The following is a 20,708-nucleotide window of genomic DNA, read 5'->3' on the forward strand; positions in this document are numbered from 1 at the left end:
CTGTACCACCTGCATATACTACAAATGTCTCATTTTGAAACAAAAAATGAGACTCCAAAATATTTCTGAAATTTAGTTCTGAAATTCTGAAGGCTTGTGACCTCAGGACCAATTCCCATTCTGGCTATTGAGTCTCACAGAAAGCTCAAAACTTACCAATAAAGGCTTGAGAAATCCTTCATTCATCTGTCCATTCCACAAACAGGCATGATGGGAACAGTCTCCCTATTCCTGTTAATGAAAGTTGGGCTGGATGTGCACAGGAACAGGCAAGAGCTTGAGGAGCAGTGCCTGCCTCACCAGACACTGCAGGTTATACAGCACTTGCCAAACTAAGTGCCCAGGCTGTCCAAGCCTACAACTTACATAGTCATCTCCATTCACTACTGGTCTGGTTGTTGAGGCTAATTACTCATCACCCACACACCAAATTAACTAAATTTAATAACTCTGAGCATGGACATTAGATGTGCAGAGCATTGGTGAAAGAGCCCCAATACCACACTCACCAGGTCTCTTACAAGGCAAAATCAAGATCAAGATCAAAATCTATAAAATTAAATTCCGATCCTTATCCCAGCAAATCCTCCAAAACATAAATTAAGATCTGAAAACCCAAGGGATTGTTCCAATGAGGAAGGCAATCTGAATTTAGTTAGATTCGTTTAAAATCAACAAGCAACCCTTACTTTGCAGTACTTGCTAATATTTCATAATGAAAGTTCCCAGCATTTTTTGCTTCAGTTTACATTTTTTTAGTTCTGAACTTAGATTAAAATACTGTTAAAGAAACATCACACAAAATGCCACCTTATAAAAGACAATTATTTATAATGTATGGATTCAGTATCACTTATTACTCCTGTAGGAAAGTTCATTATGAATAGAGGGATTTGGTAATTGTTAGCAGCATTTTCCTACTTTTGAACTTTGTGGGTTTTTGTTTTCTTTTTTAAATTCTGGAAGACTAAAACTAAACATGCAATTCAGACAGCCCCACAAGGGGATTTCCTATTAGTAGTACTTCTACCTTCCCATATTCACTCTGAAGTCCCCAACCAAAGGGCGGTAATGCAAAGATATTCTTTTTTCCATGAAACCCTCCTCTTTTTGATACTTCAAAATACATAACTTTTATTAATATGGGCCAGCTCATGCATTCATAGGTGCTTAAGTAAAAAGATGAAACATTATCCAGAGCCTTATGTGTAAAGCCACAGAGAGTCTTCTCAGTTGTGGTTCTCACAGCAACGCCAGCATGAGGGAGTCAGCAGGGGCCTTGAGTCATTTGACAGCTGAAGTAACCAGCTAGATACTATTTCTGACTTTAATCCCAATGACCCAGAAGAAAATCCTGCACAGATTTTAGGTCAATGGTAAGAATCATACTGACTTAAAAAAAGGTGAAGATTTTGCTGGAGAATTCATGCTCTTTCATGACAATACATCCTATGTATTTGTGGGAAAAGATATAGTTGGAAAAGAAGCAGAGTCCTAAACTATATCATGAGGAAAATATCAGTTCTTGCTTATATTCATACAATGTCTCTTCTGCAGTGTCCACAGAAGGAGAATATGCCCTGATTTGTAACAAAACCATTTTAAAAGTTGATTCTAAATGTGATCCATGTAATTCTGCAAATGTTAGTAAGAAATCTGAGTGATGTTTTGAAGCTGCTTCATGCTCAGTTACATTGCTTTCAGGCATCCCTTCCTTTAGCAATGGCACTTACAGTTCTGGGCACTAGTTTAGTGGCAGCTCTTTCCTTTCTACATTTTCTTCAATGTACAGTACAAGAATGTACTGTACTATCATGACACAGTACAAGAATGGAAGAAAAACCCAACTGATATTCAGTGTTCTGCTTTTTTTTTTTTTTTTTTTTTTTTTTTTTTTTTTTTTTTTTTTTTTTTCAGTAAAAACATACAGAAAAGTGAAGAAAGCAATTATAGACAAGCTCAAGAATCACAGTACTGGAGAACTCATCGTCACCTAAAACCTTCACACATTCAATTCATTTGTCCATGAGCACAGACAGATATTTCCAGGCTGTTCCAGTGTATACAACAAGGCTTTAAATTCAAACAAATTTCATTTTAAATGTATTTAAAAAGAAAAATCTCATCACATTTAGAGTTCTTAAATATCACTTTCAAATTACCATAGAAATGATGAAACAGATTTGAGAAGGATCCTTTTTGAGGAAATATGGATTAAGCTGTTGCATAAACAGTGAATGCTGGACCTATTCTTTGTTTCCTTGTAATGCAAGATGGAAGGTAACACTTTATCAGCTACTAAATATAAATATCTTTTCACTGTCTGCTTTCCATAAACAACTTTATCTTACACAAATATTAACCTTAAATGAGTCTTACTTTTATTTCTTTACATAAAATGTTTCAACAAACAACTCTTTAATCGAAACAGTGCATTCAAATGGACAGATGAAATTTCAGTTTGTAAATAATGAGCAATTAATTATTGGTGGGTTTTTGCTTTTCCAAAAGCTGTGATCACAACACAGTTAATTTTATATCTAGAGTCTCAGTTTTGGTGTTTTATTACTTGTTCTTTCTCATCAAACTGGAGCCTATATTGAATTTTCTCAAGGTTTTCAGGCTCTAGTCACTCCTGACTACTGTCAGTGACTACTGGTGGAAAAGGCTAAATCCATAGTAAAGGCATCTGGGTTGGCTGGACATCAGGTAGGCATCAATTAAACACTGTCCTTAGCACAGTAATTCCCAAAAGCTCTGCAGTTCTCAAATGACTGATATATGTAGTTTCCTTTATGGGCCTCAGCACCTCTCTCAAGCTCATCCATGGAGAAGCTGCTACCCGTCTGGGTTTTTTATAAAGCAGTATTAGCTCCCTACTCCTGTCTTCCCTGTAGTCAGTGTTCTCATTCATGCCAAAATAACAGTCATTTTCCTTTTTCATGTTAGCTGGAACTGCTTCCATTTCTTCATTTCATCCTACACTTCTTCATTGCTGTTAGTTGTCCTTTTATCCTCTCTTCTAACTAAAAATTGTCTCAAGCCAAAACCACAGACACATATGTGAGCAACTTCAAACCAGTCCTGGGGTCCCCAAAGTCTTAATCCAAATCCAGTTTTTGCAGCTTGAGCCATCTCTAATTCCTAATTGCTCCTGTCATCTCTTTCTCACAGCCCTGGCTGTAAGCCACAATGTTTTATGCTGCATTCTGTGCTTGGAAGTAAAATTACAATGCCCTCTCTCTCTTCAGTCTTAAAACCATATTTATTTTCTAAACGCTTCCTTCCACCAACTTTTTTGCTGAAAATTTTGTATATGAGCTGTTGTCAGCATTTTGGCTATAGAGCACACTAGCACTCACGACATGCAGCAAAAGCCACAAGCAGCATGTTGCCTTGTGGCCACTCCCCAAAGAGAGGACACCTACATGTTTGTATATAGTCCAGGGACATGGATTTGCAAAGCATTTTTTCCTAATTAGTATTTTTTGTAAATTAAATAAACAGTCCTCAGCACAGGAATTAAAAACCTGTGTGAGAATCCAAACCACAAAGCTATAAAGACCTATAACTCATGATCTCTTTTTTAGTGTTCTGAGATTGCAAACAGCCCCAGCTTCAGAAACGCAGAGCAGCCACTGAAACCCAGAATAGCCAAGTGTTTCGGGCTCCCTACTAGGAGGTGGGAAAACAGTTTTTTTATGAGCCTCAAGAAAGACAGAAAACTGAAAACAGGGGTTTGATATTTTCTGTTAGTATTCTGGCCATGAAGATGGTGATTTAACAGTAGCATCAGCAATAAATTCCCTCACTGGAAAGCATTGAGCATCACTGCATCTTACATAGACGTTAATGTCACATGCTATGAGAAAAACCCTTTGAAAATATCAACTGCTTTGAAATACCTTTTGAAAATATATAAAAAAAAAACCTTTGAAATATCAATTTCAAGACCCTTACTTTTGTATTTTTTTCTCATACAGATTGCCTTATTAATTTCAAAAGACATACAGTATTCTGCAGGGAAAACACAGTTTTACATTTGAAGTTTCCACTGATTTTAATATCGTTTCTAACTGAAGGAAAGAATTTCTAGTTTCTTCAGTGAACTTTTGCCTAGAACTAAGACAAAAGGCTTTCATCACAATATGAAAATCCTTGCACTGTGTTTTTGGTGTTTTTTTTTTAATTTCCTTTTGATACTTACATTTTGTTCAGGGTTCTCCTATGACTTGGAAGACAAAGGTGACAGTACAGTAGTTTTCAGGAGATCTCCCACCCAACTATTTTATAAGACTGAGGCCAGAGTGTAGATACTGGAAGTTGCATGGGGCGTAAGCTTACGTGACCAACAAAGCCAGATGTGAATCCTCAGAACACTGACACATCAGCTCAGGAAATGCCAAAGGATAAAGGTTCATAAAAGTTGCATTTGTGAAACAGTCAGCTGTAACTTAGGAATATTTTTTTTCATAATAGTAACATATTTACCAGGGGAAAAGAACAGTTCTAGTATGCTACACATGATTCATACGTTATCTAATAATTGGAGAAGTGTAGGAAGCACAGTTTAGTTTAAAAAATACAAACCGCAAACCAAAACAAAACCCAAACCAACACAGGCCAAAAATCCAAAGCAACAGCTCCTTACTTAATGTAGAAACTAAAAACTTGGAAGATGATTCAGTTGCACAGCTAAGCAATCTGTGTTCACAAAGGAGAAAGTCTGAGCTTTTATCAAGCTTTGATAAAGTCCCCTTTATCAAAGATTATAAATAAGTCTAGATACAAAGACATTAATTAGTCCTGTAGTTCACAGGTAAGACTTTCAGTGTGAGTATGACTTAATGGGTGCCTGACCCAAAACAAGCATCAATCCTGCCAAGTTTCTTGTTTCTGGAGAGCCCGATTAGACATTGCTCAAAGTATGAAAATAACTTTGCCTTTTTAACAGTGGACTAATTTTGATAATTTAACTACCTTGTACAATGGAATTACAATGACATAAGATATAGTAAGATTAATTACTCTACATCAGGAGGTACAGAATATTGTTACTCAACCCTCAGATTTCAGAAATCGACAAATTGATTAGATCAGACTGAATTCCAGGACATTAGAACTGGCCTAAGTTATGAAGATCCAAGGAGAGAAAATTCTGAATTATTATTGATTCAGAAAGAAAACATGGTATAGTTTGTTCAATAAGAATTCTAAGTGAAGGCGGAGAACCCCTCTTTAGGCAGTAGCTGCTCATAAACAAAGTTTCATGTTAGAGCTATTACCTCTTCCCTGTCACCCATCCCAATATTAAAAGCATGTTTCAACAAATCTGATTCCATCATCTGCCTTACCCTCAGTATTACCAGGAAAGTCTAGAAAAATTGGTTTGTGCAAGTTTTCAAGGAACGTCCAAGAACTTTACCTTTTTCTTGTCTCTTTACTTCTCATTTAGGTCATCTAATTATCAGTAAAATAGAGCTGTCATAGCTGTCACCAAAGTTAAGTTGATCTAAGCTTTGTAGACAAGCTGCAGGAAGCTCTAAAGTGCTAAACAAGAGCATCTCAAAGAGACCTCCAATAACATCCAATCCCTGTATACCTTAATGTCACTTTGGTTCAATTCCTTGTCTCTAAATTGTGGTTAAGAAATGCCACCATCTTGTAGCTGATGCATAAAAAGAAATTGATTGCCTGTGGACTGCTTTGATATGGAGTGCTGAGTAACACACAGACCCATGAGGAAATTAATAATTCTATCTTCAGCACAAGAGTGAATAATGTGCAGGACCCAAGGCCTTGAACGGCAAAGCAGTCAAGAGTTGTTAGCAGAGGACACTGAGGAGGGATTGTGTGTGCACCAAATGATATTTGATACTCTCAAATGAAATGCAAATGTCCATCATGGCCAAACTAATACACGAGACCCTCATGATTTTGTTGACTCCCTTTTTTAGTTCTTGATTTTCATGCATTTTAATGCAATTTAAATTACATAAGACATACACATATTTCAGAAGTAAGTAACACACAACTCTTCTTTCCTGCCCAGATTAAATATAAAGTGTTTATAGGAGACCCTCTTTGAAAGCTATGTTTTAAAAGCCAATGAAGGGCAATGAATGAACTAGCGGTGGTCCTACATTGCTTGAAATATCTGTGTCCAGATTTTGGAAAGGAAAAGGAAGTAATAAATTTTGCTTGAACTCACCACAGGTTTTAATTGCACAGAACTCCCAGGGGGTGTTAGGGTCAAGAGTGTAGCACCATGGTCTCAGCTTGCCATCAGGATTGCGGCAGTAATTATCATCAAAGCCTTTGTCAGGATATCTGCAAACCACAATGAGAAATGTGTCAAGGAAGTCTTCCTGGCAACACTGCACTGCCTTCTACAAGGTACTTAAAGGACAGATTTCAGCAGAGGCAAACAAGAACCGGTTCCTATTAACCTTGGGTCTGATCCTGTAGGATGGAGGCAAAAACGCTTCAAACGCTGTTAGAAAGTTAATAACATATAAACACTTTCCAAATCTGCAGCAGAATCAGACCTCCACAGAGGGGACTCCCTGCTGTGCTAATGCATAGGGCACCGGATAGGCTAACTCCACTAATTGCTAAACTCTTGCTCTTGTGTCTGTCAACTGATGACCAGACACTTTAGCCACTCATTTTTTTTGAAACAGACCAATTAAATGTGGATTATCTAAATACTGCCTGCCATGCCAGACTCATTAAGAAAACAGGTTCTTCAGTGCAACAGCCCTGGGTTCAAATTGGAAGCTATTTTGAGTAGCTATGCTAGTAATGATAACTCCAATTTTGTAACAGAGCTCATTTTTGGTCATGTCCTCATTTCAAGCACTGGGAGAAAGAAGGAGAAAAATAAGGAAATGACTTCCGTCTCACTTTATCTCATTAAGACTTGATAGTATTGTGCTATTGTGTTATATTTAAATGTTTCCACATTCCTACAGCCATCACTGATGATCAGATACACATCCAAGATACATAAGGTTTTTTGTATAAATATGTGATACGAACATCTGTACACTTGAAGGAGATAAATGCATCCAGTTGTTTTGTTATTTTTTTCCTCTAGTGAATACAAATTGTCATGGCCTTCCAATTTCATTGAAATATGTTTGCAAAAGAAAGAAAAAGTAGATTTACCTCTGAGGGAAACATGAAAAGTATGCAAGAGAACAATAAAGTTAACTACCTGGGAACCTGAATCCATTTACAACGCAAGCAGATGTGCTTCACACAAGCAGAGGAAAATATGATTTACAAGAGTATGTTTTTGCTAGGATGCCTTTTCTGTCAAGTGATAACCTAATTTTTACTCATTTGCAACATGTCCACCCATTTCTTAGGAAAAAATCAGGTTCCTTCAACTATACAAGGAAAAAGGATAAGATTTGAGTAGAATTAAAACAAACAAACTAAAACCAAAACCAAAACCAACCAACCAAACAAAAACCCTAAAAATCAAAACCAAAATGACAACAAAACCACCAAGGAGAAACCTCACCAAACTGAGAATTCAATGGCAGTCATGAGCGTGCTAAGTTCAGATCTAGCAGCTGTTTTCTGCTTGGTGTAAAACAAACTGTAAAGAACAAGTTGTGTCCAAGGATTTCCCAAAAATTAGTTCATGGGCTAACAATAAAGCAGAAAACGATATGGGTTTGGCCTCCCAGCAGGTGCAGTGGTGAGCCTTGATGCTGGTGGAATATGTTCCACATCAAATAGCATGGAAAGTGCATTTTACCACACAAGAACCAAGGTGAGTCCAAGAATGACAAAATATCTCCAGTCACAGCTCACAAAAAGCATTTGAAACAGCTCTTGATGCAAAGAATCCATGTTCTAGAATACAAATGTCTGCCTTTTCACTGAATGCTCCACCCTTCCTAATATTATATGCCACGTTCCCACAGTATATCAAAAAGGGGTAACGTACTAATTAAAACTTAAAACTAGGTAGAGATGTTCTTACAGGATCAAGCTTTGAGTGTCTTCACAGGATGGAGTAATGCCTGTGAGCCATATCTTTTTATTCTTAGCTAGATATTCGTGTCCTCTTCTAGAGCAAAACGAGACCTCCCAGTCAATGGTTCTTCAATATTCAGGGAGGCTTCTGCCTTCCTTCACACCCAGCAAGGAAAACTTGCTATAAAAAAGGCCAACTAATACCTTCAAGAAACAAATATTAGCAATAAGATAAATAACAGGGCTTCAAACTGTTCCACACAATTCAACAGGGAGCCCATACAGGATTCCATGAGAGTTGTCTCTTTGTTGTGCATATTCCTCCTTCTCCAGTACATTTGGGCACAGACTCCTTTCTTAGACCTAAGAAAGGACCTGAGGTGTCAGAGATCTTCCAGAACTCTACAAATTTCTGCTTTGCACCCCTTAAAACAAGAGTATCTGTACTTCACTGCCAGAACTGAAATTAAGCATCAGGATACATATCTGGTGTCAACATCATGGCTTTATCTCAGGATCTAGAGAAAAGGGAGGAGATTATTACCCAAAGAGATAAAATTTATTCTTTTTAAAGACATAGATGCTGATCTCCAGCTCTCCTGAAAATAAATATAAATTTAGTACCTAAAGCTCTTCACCAATACTTCTTTTCATCTTTGTTTTTTTTTAAAGACATGTAAGACTGGAAACTTGATATTATATAAAGCAAATTTTCATGCTAGAGACATAAGCCAGGGTACTAATAAAAGGATATTCAAGTCCTGTGATGCACGTCAACTCTACTGTGCTCTATGTAATAAATATTTTCTCAGGATATTTGAGCTTGAGCAGAAAAGGATAAAAAACTTTGCTTATGCTCACGCTGCTCTATGCCCAAGACATTATCCTTCCTTCCATCCTGAGGCATAACTGTGCCCATGAGAAGTACACAAGAGAAGTAAATTTTCAGAATATAATTCTGCAGCCACTAATAGCAATAGCTAAAAAATGGGCCATGCAGGAGGTGTTTGGGGGGATTCCTTCTGCTTGCTTCAATCACATCCAAACAGACAGTAAATATCTTCAGTAACTGAAGATCTCTGAGGGGAGTAAATGTGGAAAAATTCATTGAGGTGACAGAAAAGAAAAGTGAGTTTCATTTACCCTGAGCTAAAAACACTGTCCAACAGCAGGTAGACTGGTGCATTTGGAAAGATTACCATCTTTATTCCTTTTCTTCATCATTGCAACTGATCAAGACTTAAATTAAAATAGGTTTAAATGTGTCCAGATAATCCTTCCTGGTTTCCAGTTTATCTACATTACACCTGGATGATATACTACAAGTGAGTAGTATAGACTAGAGACTGCTATATTTTAATGGGTCATTTGTTCCAGATCTTTTATCTTATTTTCAACTTACATGATTATGAAAAAAATCCCCAGCAAACCAAAACCTTCAACATTATAAAAATGTGGTTTAATTAAAGTACAATTGTTGCTACTTTTAGTGACTGTTCACAGACTTAATTAACATCAGTATATCAGAAATATGCTGGACGATATTACTCTTCTGAAAGTCCATACAGGTTAGTTCAATCTGGATGGGTTCATTTTTTATTAAAAAAACCCATTTTATTACTGTCTGAAAACTCTCAAGATATTCTCAGAAGGAATTATTTCAAAGAGGAACACAATTGTTCGTAAGAGTGTGGTTAGTCTGAAAAGTCATTTTGCAAACCATCAGAAATTATTGGAAAAAAAGAAATTTCCTCCTGACAGTAAAATTATTATTGTTTGTACCCAGGAGTTCTATAAATGTTTCACTCCCAAGGAACAAAACTGTTTCTGTGACTTGTTCTAGAATGCACAGTAAGTGCATGGCAAAACTCAGAAACAGATAATCTTCAGATAATCTTCTGCTAATGCAAAATATTTATTGTGGCAGAACAATGGGATAGTCTGCTATTATTCATGAAGCAGATCATCCAAGCCAAGGGAAAAAACAGATTATACCACATAAGGTCCAAAACTGCAGATCCTCAATATTTTGCTGAATAATCAAGCTTTCTAAAATCTACCAGTACCCATATTTCTTAGAATAAAAATAATGTCTTATTTGGTGAAACACTTTAACAAATAAAAAGATACTTTCAATGGAAAGTCTTATTCATTCTGGTTTTGTTGTCTTCTTGCAGTCTTCATCATCTGGCAGTTTAAATTTATTCAAAACAATATATAAATTGAGTTATTCCAAAATCCAGAATAAAACTAAAATGAAATTTTAGCCCAGTTTGAGATGAACAGAGACCCTCTCCTGTGTGGCCTAACCCCTGCCCACTTCCTTCTTCCCACAATACTTTCAGAAGTGGGTATTACTGATGACCCTTTGTAGTTGCATGAATTTGGCCCTGTAGGACAAACCCCAACAGGGATGAAATTTGTCTTGCTATTTCTGACTCAACTTCTGGCACTGTAAATCAGTGCCTAAATTAAAAAAAAAAAAAAAAAAAAAAAAAAGCTTCATAAAGAAATCCATGGTCATAAAATGCTAAACAGAATGATTAAATCCTTTCCCAGGGTGAAAAAACACATATAGTGGGCAAACAGTTAGGTCAAACAAATTGGATACTTAAGTGTGATTGTAATGGAAGGCCACCTACTGCTTTAAAGCTTTTCAATATTGCCAAAAGGAGGGCATTTTTATTTGACAATACTTTATATTTATTAATTGTGTTAAGAAATCAAACAGAAATTTATGACTTTAAATCATTGTTTACTATCATTATGTTTATTAAGATTACTTTAAGGTATTTAAGCTGACTGCAGCTGGATATCAATATATACAGAAATACTCAGAGGTTATTTATTTACTGTCAATGAGCTAGGGAGGATTTTTTTTTATTTTTTTTTTTAACAATTAAAGCAGTAGCAGCATTAATACACTAGTCAGGCATGGGATGTAACCAGAACTGCATCTCCATCATGCCAGTAGCCAGTCTACACCATGGGCCAGGAACCCAAGCATCTAAAACTGGTGAACTCCATAAATTTCAGTTGTGCCAATGCTAGTTTTGCTCAGCTTGTTCCAGAATGAGTGTAATTTTCGAACTATGACCACATGGTCTTGCTTGGGGGGGAGGAGAGGTTACCTCTCTGGACGAAATTTGTGCTTGTGTGGTCTCTGAAGATCCCAGCGCTGACACTCCTTGCCTGTTTCGGTGTGATCCATTGGCCCTCTATAACTCTCTCCATTGCAGGTCATGCATTCAACTAGGAAAAATATAGACACTAGTCATTTATTACACTGATGACTTATACAAAAAAAAAAAAAAAAAAAAAAAAAAAAAAAAAAAAAAAAAAAGAGAGAAAACCAAAACCAAAACAAAACAAAAAAAATCAAAACAAAAACAACCCCAAAACAAACCCAAACAAAAACTCACCAAAGAAATCAACAAAAAATACCCCTTAACATGTCCCTGCTCTTATACAATGATACCATTCTAAAGAGGTATTTAAAAGGGGTATCTTTCTTTGTATCTTTCTTTTAGGTTGGTGTGTGTAATGCCCTTTGGAATATAATTATATCTGTCAGCTCTAATCCAGATGCTTAAATGTTATATCACTTTATAGGACACTTACAGTTTTGAAGCAGGTAGAGGGAAGCTACTAGAGGCATTCATGTTCCTATCAGTCTTTTGGTAATAGGAGAGAGAGACACATAGCTAAGGAATAAGTATTTTTTTAAAGGTAATATTATCTAATTAAGCACCATTTATATTTCTAAATCACTCTAAGTCACAGTATAATTACAGGACAAGTTTAGGTGCAAAATATTGGTGGAATCCCAATTTCACTGCAGTAGAGTATGCCTCCTTATATACCCTCCCCTTTCAGCTACGTATGATACTGTATCCTTTTGATGATAATGGGTTTTCGCAGCTTAAACTGAGATGTATTTTCAGTCCTGGTTTGAGAAAGTGGGTAGGGGACATGGAGGGAGAATGGGCAAAAGTTATCAAAGGAATTTGAAAGCACTATTGAACAATATTTAGAATGAAAGGTAGGAAAACATTAAACAAATTCACCAGAATTAACTACAGACAAACTTCTCAAGTACTCCCTAATTAGAGTAATTGTAAGGAAGTATCATTTAGAAAAAAATATTTTATGGAATTACAGACATCAAAAAACATCAGCTACCAAAGTTTTCATCCTAAAGTGAACTCCAGGTCAAACATCCCATTTGAAGTTCACATAAGTTTATCTTTAAATGATAGATTCTAACAAATTCTCAAGCTCTGTGTAAATAATTCTATTCCTCCTTCTCTTTCTCTCCCCCTCCCCGTCTCCCTCCCTCCCTCTCTTCCCTTCCTAAGGACAGCATAGCTATTGCATATGACACATTAGCAGGAAAATTAAAGGCATTCTATCTTAAGATTTAAATAGGTCAATTGACTGGAACTGAATTGGCTGATTAGCAAGATCCAAGAGTTTAGTTTGGAGGTTAACAGGACTTAAAAGTCAACAAATGCAATGGTGCATATAAAGTGTTATTCAAATTCTGTGACTTGAAAGTCAAATGGGGTTGGATTTGCAACGAGTTATACTTCTTTACAGCATTTATTCAAAAAACAAAATGCATGCTTATCTTAAGCTTTCATTTTATAATCCAGTATCTATATTTTCATCAAAAAGAAGATGAAAAGCTGATTTTATCATGGAATGGCACTGGATGATTTTATCACACAGTAATACTGAAATTGTTAATGTATTCAACATGGACTAGACAAGCAAAAAAAAAAAAAAAAAAGGTCACATTTGTGCGATCAGCACAACTTCATTGTTCAAGGTCCTCCATAACCCGACAAAAGCTGCTGAGCCTGAAACCTTCCAGCATACTGGAACATCACAAGATCTCCTCTTCCTCTAACAACTCCTTTTCTTGCTATGTGAGTTACTCTCGCTGAGAAATCACCTATTCTTTCTCTAAATCCAAATGACTGCTGGAAGCTCCATGCAGCTGCTGCCAGCAGAGCAGAGGCAGCTCTCTGCAGCAGCTGTGCTGGGTTACCTTCTGAGCAGAGGGGGATGTCACACACTTCGTGGCGAGTCCCTGGGCTGGTGGTGAAGCACCAGGGGCCTCCCTCTTCCCCTCGGGGGTTTCGGCAGTAGTTTTCCCTCAGGTCTTTTCCCCGATAGCTCGAAGGCAAAAAGCTAGTTTTAAAATGACAATCATTACAGTATAAGAGCATGCAAATGTTGGGGTTAATCATACTATTTTTACAAACAGTTAGAAACAATCCCATTTCTGCTTCCTTCTCCCTCCACCCTGTCTAAGCAAATGCACACACCCAAATATCTGTCCGTACACAAATACACATCTTCAGTTGGGATTACTCAACCTAAATGGCCTAAATCTGGGACAATTTGTCTAGCCCATAGCGTGCTCTAGAGAGTTTTACTCCCTTCCCTCAGCTCTCCAGAGCCAACTATCTAGGACAGAGCCAGAGGGAGTCACACACTCCCTGCCAGCCTGCGCTGTGTTCTCCTTCAGCAGCTCTGGGTGCACAGGGGCTGATGGGGTCTGTGGCCAGGTGAGGCCAGTCCTTCCTCTGTGTGTTGGCACATACAGCAGGTCCAGCTGCGCTCAGAGCTCACCTGCTATGTGAAACCCACAAGCAGAGAAACCTTTTTGCATCCCTGGTCAGGCAGCAGCAAGAACTGATCAACAGAGGAATGCAAGTGTGACCAAGTCTGTGCTACACCTTGCTGAGAGGCTTTCACTGCCTGAAACCAGTGACTGATTTACATTCCAGCACAAGAGATTTCCCCAGATGCCATTTTAACTACTTTTCCTTCATGTTCTGCCACAAGCCCCACTGTTGCCACCTTAGGGTCTGCTACTTACAGACCCATTCATAACTGCATTGAATATGTTCAGACATTTAACAGCACCCCAGCTGACTTGAAATGTCCAGGGTCAAGGTGTTTTCTTCTCAGGTATCTGTAAAAGTATGTGCTTAAATCTAGAGAACGATGTGGTACACAGTGACACAGACACAAGTTATATAGAGATATATAAGTATTTACACATAAAAGTGGTGCTAACTTATTTAGCCCACAAAATAAGGAACAGTTAACCCCATAATTAGGAACCCAATCCCAGAGCTGATCTGCTCAATGCCACTTCAGCAGCTCATGGCCACATTCAGGCTGCACATTGCAGACAAATCCAGGGGCATTTCCTCTACCAGCTACATTGCAGTGATGCTAAACAGCAGTGAAATCCCTGGAGTTAGAAAACACCTTAAAATCGTTAATCTGCCCCGTGAAGGCTTTTTTATTAATTGAAATACTGGGCTAACTACATAGAGGATCACATATAACTTGTAACTGAACTTAATCAGTTTATTTAATTTTTGAGATTTATAAGATTTGTTCCTTTTTGTAATCCATATCTAAGCTTTAGTGGAAATATCATAAATAATGCACCTTTTATTCTGAAATTATATAATATTTTATTTTGAGCCTTTTGATAGAAAGAAACAAGAAAAAAAATACATGTGACATTTATTACCATTAATGAAATACTTGAACTAACTGAAGTGAAAAATACCTCTTTTAATCACATTGCAGTTCTAGTCACTGGAACGTAGAAGCATTACATAAAGGTGATTTTTTTTTTTTTTGGTGCATGAAAAGACTAATTTTTATGTCATTCCTGCTGCCTATAAAATTGGTGCTTTTTTTTTATTTTTTTCCCCTTGTAATCTTATAATGTAACTATCTTAAACTTTTAATTAAAGACCCCCAGAAAAACATTTTTGTTGGGACATTCCTATCTGCATATGTGTTAAAGAGCTAATATTAGAATATTCTATTTAACTTTTCTGCTTATTAGAAAATATAGGGAAAAGGCTTCTCAAATTACATCAGATATGCTGTAAGAGCATTAAATAAAGGAAAAGTCTAAATGAATAGCACTGGGGGTGCAAGATGGGTCAGGTATACAAAAGGCTTCAACAGGTACTGAAGCAACATTTTTAAAAGAGAAAAAGATGAGTTGCAGTAAAGATCTACCCAGAAATAGACAAAAGGGCCACTCCTAAAACTGATGATTTAGTTTATCTACATTAGGTAAGGGAAAAAAAAAAGAAGAAAAAGCCAAAAACCGAAGCCAGTATAAGTAATGGTAAAAACAGATTCAACCACACAAAAGCCATGGAAACTAGCCAAAAGTCTATGAAGCACTGGTCTGCTCTTTGACCATTTTTCTTTGAGCCATTTTTACATTAGATTTTTTAATTTAAAACTCTCTAAGAGTCTTAAAATCTGTTCTGGGATGAAGATGACAATAATAGAAAGCAGGGTTTTGCTGCGAATCTGTGCTCTGATGGAATACAAATAAATAAAAATATGACTTGCTAGATTGAAGCAAAAGTTTGAAGTTTCAATTTATTTCAATTCATCCTAGAAATATAATTAAAAATAATTAAAATACATTTCTCCCTTAGATAAGGAAAAGGATTTATTTTCCAATGACACTTTGTGATAATCAGCTGTTGAGAAAAACTGGCCTAAAAAGCTAAGTCTTTTGTGCTAATAAGTTCCAAACACACAACTACTGTCTGCTTCTTCCCACCTCCCTCATGTCTCTGATGATGAAACCATATTTTCTGATGTTGAAAAACAAAATTAGCATGCAGCCACCTCATTTATCCGGTGACCTTTTAAAAATTAAACTAGTTGCACAAGGCAGGAGAAGAGTCACTCTCATAAAATTCATCATAGAAGAGTGGCTGTCCAAATGCATTGGATAAAACTGTGTATGTGATAAAACTGTGTATGCTGTGTATTAAAATGCAAGCTAGTGATAATGTGTGCTGTCCAGACACTTTCATTTCTTCAATTATATAAAGTCGCATGTATATTATGTAGAATAAATTCTCATTTTTGCTTAGGTTATAATGATTAGAATCCTTTCATTTCTGGAAGATTAAGATATATGAAGATATACTTCAAGGTGTTGAGTCTCAAGAAGTCATTGCTTTGGGATCTGGTGGCATTTATGGTGCACTCCCAGTTAAGAGCAGGTCTGGTCCCAGACTGAAAAGCAGACACTGCTGTCTATACTCTAAGAGCCAAGTCCAGTAAGTCAAAGCCTGAGGCTCAGCTTTGTAACACATCATAAGAGGACAGAACTCAACTATCCTTTGCCTTTTAATGTTGTTCCAAGATATCCTCTTGCACACTGGATTGATTTGGTCAGGACAGGACTGAGCAGTGCACAGCCCAGTTCCTCACCAGAGATCTCCAGTTTGGTTCCTCCCAAACAAATTGCTGACCCTGGAAGTCCGGAGCAAAAGGCAGCAATGTGGATAGCAAACTTATGGGTGGAAGGACATTCTGGTTTTGTCTCTTCAAGTTTTATTATCTACATGACTAAAGCCAGTACAAAAATATTTACAGAGAAGTTAAAGAATAGACCAGTACTTTGTAGTCCTTTTACTGGTTTCTGGGAACATTTGTTGTGGATGAATCTGTTTTTACCATTACTCTTACTGGCTTCAAGTTTTGTCTTTCTTCTCTTTTTCCATAGCCAATAGAGTTCAACTAGATTTACTCTCAAGGTGCAGGTTTGGACTCAGTTTCTCACTGTACCAGGTCCTAATCTGAAAAGATAAGTCCTGTATATGCTCCCTCAGTCTTTAGTTATTGCTCTGAAGTTATATGTTACATTCAGTTATATGATTTGAAGGGGAGGATTTCAAAAGTCTCTTCAGCCCTTTCCATGGATTTGTTTCCTGGCCTAAAAGCTCCATAGAGTTCAGAATATTCTATAAATAACAGAGAATTGACAGTAACTATGTGAAATATACTAACAATATTACACACTAAGCAAATAGGTGGTCTAATATCAACTGCTTCCTAATAATGTAGTTTTCAAAATTGCTCAATTCTTAGGAGTCAATTAGAAAATCAGTGATTTACTTCCAGGCCCTGGGCTGAAATAATGCAGATGTTTTGTTTCTGCCAGTAGCTAAGAGATCAAAAGGATGTAAATAGCTAAAAAAGAACCCCAACACAGGAAAAAAGAGATACAGACACACAGGCTGGCATTAGGAGAGACCTCTTTGGAGAAAGTCCAAGATAAGGATTTTCTGGGATTTGGAGAATGGCATCTCTTGGAGAAAGGCAAGAATGTACCCAAGAGATTTTGTTGTCTAAGGTTAGTTTTCCCATAAATTCTTATGCTTTATGGAAGCTGTCTGGGCACTATTCCCATTGTCTTTGCTCCTGAACTCTTACCTGTGCTCATGGGGGATCATTGAATTCCAGGCCTGACACTGGATACCACTTTTGGTAACAGATACTGTTCCTTTATAGTCTGCTCCTTTTCCAATGATACAATTTCTGACATAATCTATTGAAATGAAAGAGAAAAAAATTAGAGATTTGGTTAATGTATAGAAAATTAAAGTTCATCATCTGTTTTCATATAAAAATAATATATTTATTAGCCTTTATATACTGAATTCTTCACAATACTTTTTATTTCTTGACATACATGCCTGTCTTGTCAAACTTTTTTTTCCAAATTTTGATGGCTATTTCACCTCAAAAAAATCCTGGAAATGTTTCCAATGTATCTGATTGAACAACACTCCGTGTCTGAGGACTTGAGTATCCTACTCATTAATGAGGTAAATAAGAGCAATATTAAGTAATAAATGGTAACTCATACAACTGAGCTGCTCAGTAGTAAACTGAAGTGCAAAACTGAAACTAATATGTATGATGGAAGGCAAATGTGACCAACATCAAATGGTAGACAAATTTGCATGACAGGAAACTCAGGATATGTGTAAATAAACCTGTAGGATGAAGCTTTCAAAAGGCAAAAAAGCTTGCTTTTTTTTTTTTTTTTTTTTTTTTTTTTTTTTTTTTTTTTTTTTTTTTTTTTTTTTTTCCCTAGCTAGAAAAACAAAATCAGTAAATAAATCAGTTACCCTTCTTTTCATACAGATCAAACGCATGGTCTTGCTTCTTTCTCACACCATTTGTCAAGCTGTTGAAGGATAACCAATGGCACCGTTTTGTAACTCTGTCATAAGCAAAGGCCCTGCAAAGAAAATCTGGATGAGAAAAAAATCTCTGTGTGGTTTATAATAATGACACATAGCCTGCCAAGGAGCATGCAATGACATCAGATTTATTTTTACTGGGAAAGTCAGAGAAACAGTCTAAATTACTATTTAAACCCACAACTGTGCTGACAAGAGCAAAGAAACAAAGAAATTAAATTGATGTGGTCATTACATTAAATACCAGTTTGGTTGTTCACACTAATCTAAGAGTTCCCTTGTCATTAAAGATCTTTATTTTAAAACTTAGATAAATGTGACTGGGACATCATTTGTGTCCTCAGTTATGTTGCTTTCTGGGAAAAAAAAAAAAAAAAAAAGAAAAAGCCATGAAGACTAGGACATCATCTTTGCTATGCTTATAACATGCTTCTGAAATAGTTAAGTGTCTCACACTGATGGACTGTTGAAAAATTCAAGCACAAGGAATCTATTTCTTTCCTAGAAAAACAGAGCTGTTTAAAAACAAGATTATTATCATTATTATTAATAAAATAAATGGTGATAGTGTACCTAGAGTTTGTCCTTGTTATTTTGTTTTCTTTTTTTTTTTTTTTTATTTTATTTTTAACTGCTTTCTAGGAGTGAGTAGAGTGTGTGCTGAATTGACTAGATATGAGGGAGGGAAAGAAATGTAGACCTTTTTCTCCTGTGACAGTTCTGAGAGGATAGTCTTTAACTATGGCTAAAATACTTCAAAGTATTTTTAAAACACAATTGGAGAGAGCAACAGTTATTCCATTAAGGGTTTTTTTTTAAATAAGAAAAAATTCCATAGGTTTTTTTTCCTTAATTTTTAATTTGAACCAAATAGTAAATAACTGATATTTCCTCTAGCCTACCACAAAATCTACACTTTTGTCACTCATACCATACCTTCTGAGATATTTTATTCTGATCTGAGAAGATATTTTAACACTATTTGATAATATCCAAGAGTCACACAGATTTCTTACACTTCATCCATATTTTGGCTATGCCATATTCTTCAGCACTACATCCTCCAACAAAAAGTTCCTTGATCTTCATTAAATTCACCACACAAGCTTTCCGTGTGAGATCTTGCTGGCTTCAGTTAAAAATGCTACAAGATCCTATCCAATCTCTCCAGTCTTCACTCTTTCAAATATCTTCTTCATTATCGTTTCCATCACCAAACAGATTTTTCATCCAACTGCTCTCTCTACTCTGTTGACTCCAAATGTTTCCAACCTGTTAACCTTCATCCCTCTGCCCTTGTGCAGCCTTCTGTTCTCTTCTGGCTGATTCTCAAATTTGAGCATATCCAAGTGCCTCTAACTCCATCTTCACAAAAATATCCTTGACCTTTCCTGCCTTCCCAATTACACTCTCGTTTCCGCTCCTCCCTCCTAAAGAGGGAATGCAGAATGCATTGTTTACAAACTATTCTTTCAGTTTTTTGCCTTTCAGTTGCCTTTTGGTTTCTTTCCAGTTTGGCTTCAACCACTTCTGCATATAAAAGTTTGTAACAATCTTTTTTTGGACCCAAATCTGGAGGGTTTTTATACCTCCAAAGTCAACATATTTGAGCAAATTCTTGGACTTTCTTCTACTGATACAGCCGATAACAACAAATTTTTTTGTTTTTTTCTCCTTGTACTGAGATAGTCTGTAGATTTTCTTATCAGGTACTGAAATTCTGTTGTCTACACTGAAATCCCTTTCTGCATAAATACAGAAATTCCGAGCAGATAATAAAGCATAAGACAGTGACAACTTTGCAACTAAGAAAGGGACATGCCTGCAAAAGTCACCTGTATAGCAAATAAAATAGTAACTATATTGACTTTTTTTTATCTGTAGGAATGGTAGTGGGAAAAACTGCAAGGATGACTGTAGGTAAACAGAGAGAGTAATGGAATGCAAAGTGTGGTGAAACAAAGGAATAGAACAGTTCAACAGCAGCTGCAGCTTGATAAAACTGATAGGGAAGGCAGAAGAAAGAGGCACAGAGATTTATGAAGTCAAAAACACAATGAATCTAAATGGTTCTTTGATGGAGGATTTTAGGAATAATATTATGAAAAAAGAAACAAGTCTAGATAAGGATCTTGTAACTAGTTGGAATCACAAGATCTATGCAAGCATGACAACAAGGGAATAGAGAAAATATCTGTTCTGAAAAGTGACATATATTAGCTTCAACAAAAAACTGTTAGAGTTAAAACCAGCAAGGACTAATCATTAACCAATAAAATACTCAAAATTTACTTATGAGTGATAAACTTATAATGAAAAAATAGAAAGTTGTCTTAATTTCCCCCCTCCAGAAAACAATGAGTACCTGAATTTTACAAGTCTGTAGTGCCTGAAATATGCTACTTTTTACCACTTTCTGGCAAAAAAGAAACCTAACACTGTTCCTGCTTACGTACGTCACAGTGCACAGATGCAGATGTTGTTGCTTCCAGTGCTATTGTCACAATTATGTTACAAACAATTCCATTTTGAATTCTTACATAAAACTTGCATACAGAAAATAAAACATCAGTTCTGTGACCTAAGTGACGGAGAACTGCTGCATGGATATGGAGTATAAGAATCAAGCCAGGAAAATGTCAATAAACA

General features: G+C 36.4%; 1 protein-coding gene across 1 annotated transcript in view; it reads right to left on the reverse strand.

Annotated features, from left to right (window-relative positions):
- The window catches only part of HGF (hepatocyte growth factor), a 50,128-nt gene that overhangs the window by 19,988 nt on the left and 9,432 nt on the right, over window positions 1-20,708 (reverse strand). The window contains exons 3-7 of the mRNA XM_066318736.1: window positions 17,985-18,097; window positions 17,284-17,398; window positions 13,046-13,173; window positions 11,124-11,244; window positions 6,212-6,330 (exon numbers count right to left, since the gene is read on the reverse strand). Coding sequence (XP_066174833.1) covers window positions 6,212-6,330; window positions 11,124-11,244; window positions 13,046-13,173; window positions 17,284-17,398; window positions 17,985-18,097 — 596 coding nt within the window. The remainder of the gene's footprint in view (window positions 1-6,211; window positions 6,331-11,123; window positions 11,245-13,045; window positions 13,174-17,283; window positions 17,399-17,984; window positions 18,098-20,708) is intronic.

This window comes from Sylvia atricapilla, chromosome 5 (genome assembly GCF_009819655.1).
Source record: "Sylvia atricapilla isolate bSylAtr1 chromosome 5, bSylAtr1.pri, whole genome shotgun sequence".
NCBI classification, from domain to species: domain Eukaryota; kingdom Metazoa; phylum Chordata; class Aves; order Passeriformes; family Sylviidae; genus Sylvia; species Sylvia atricapilla.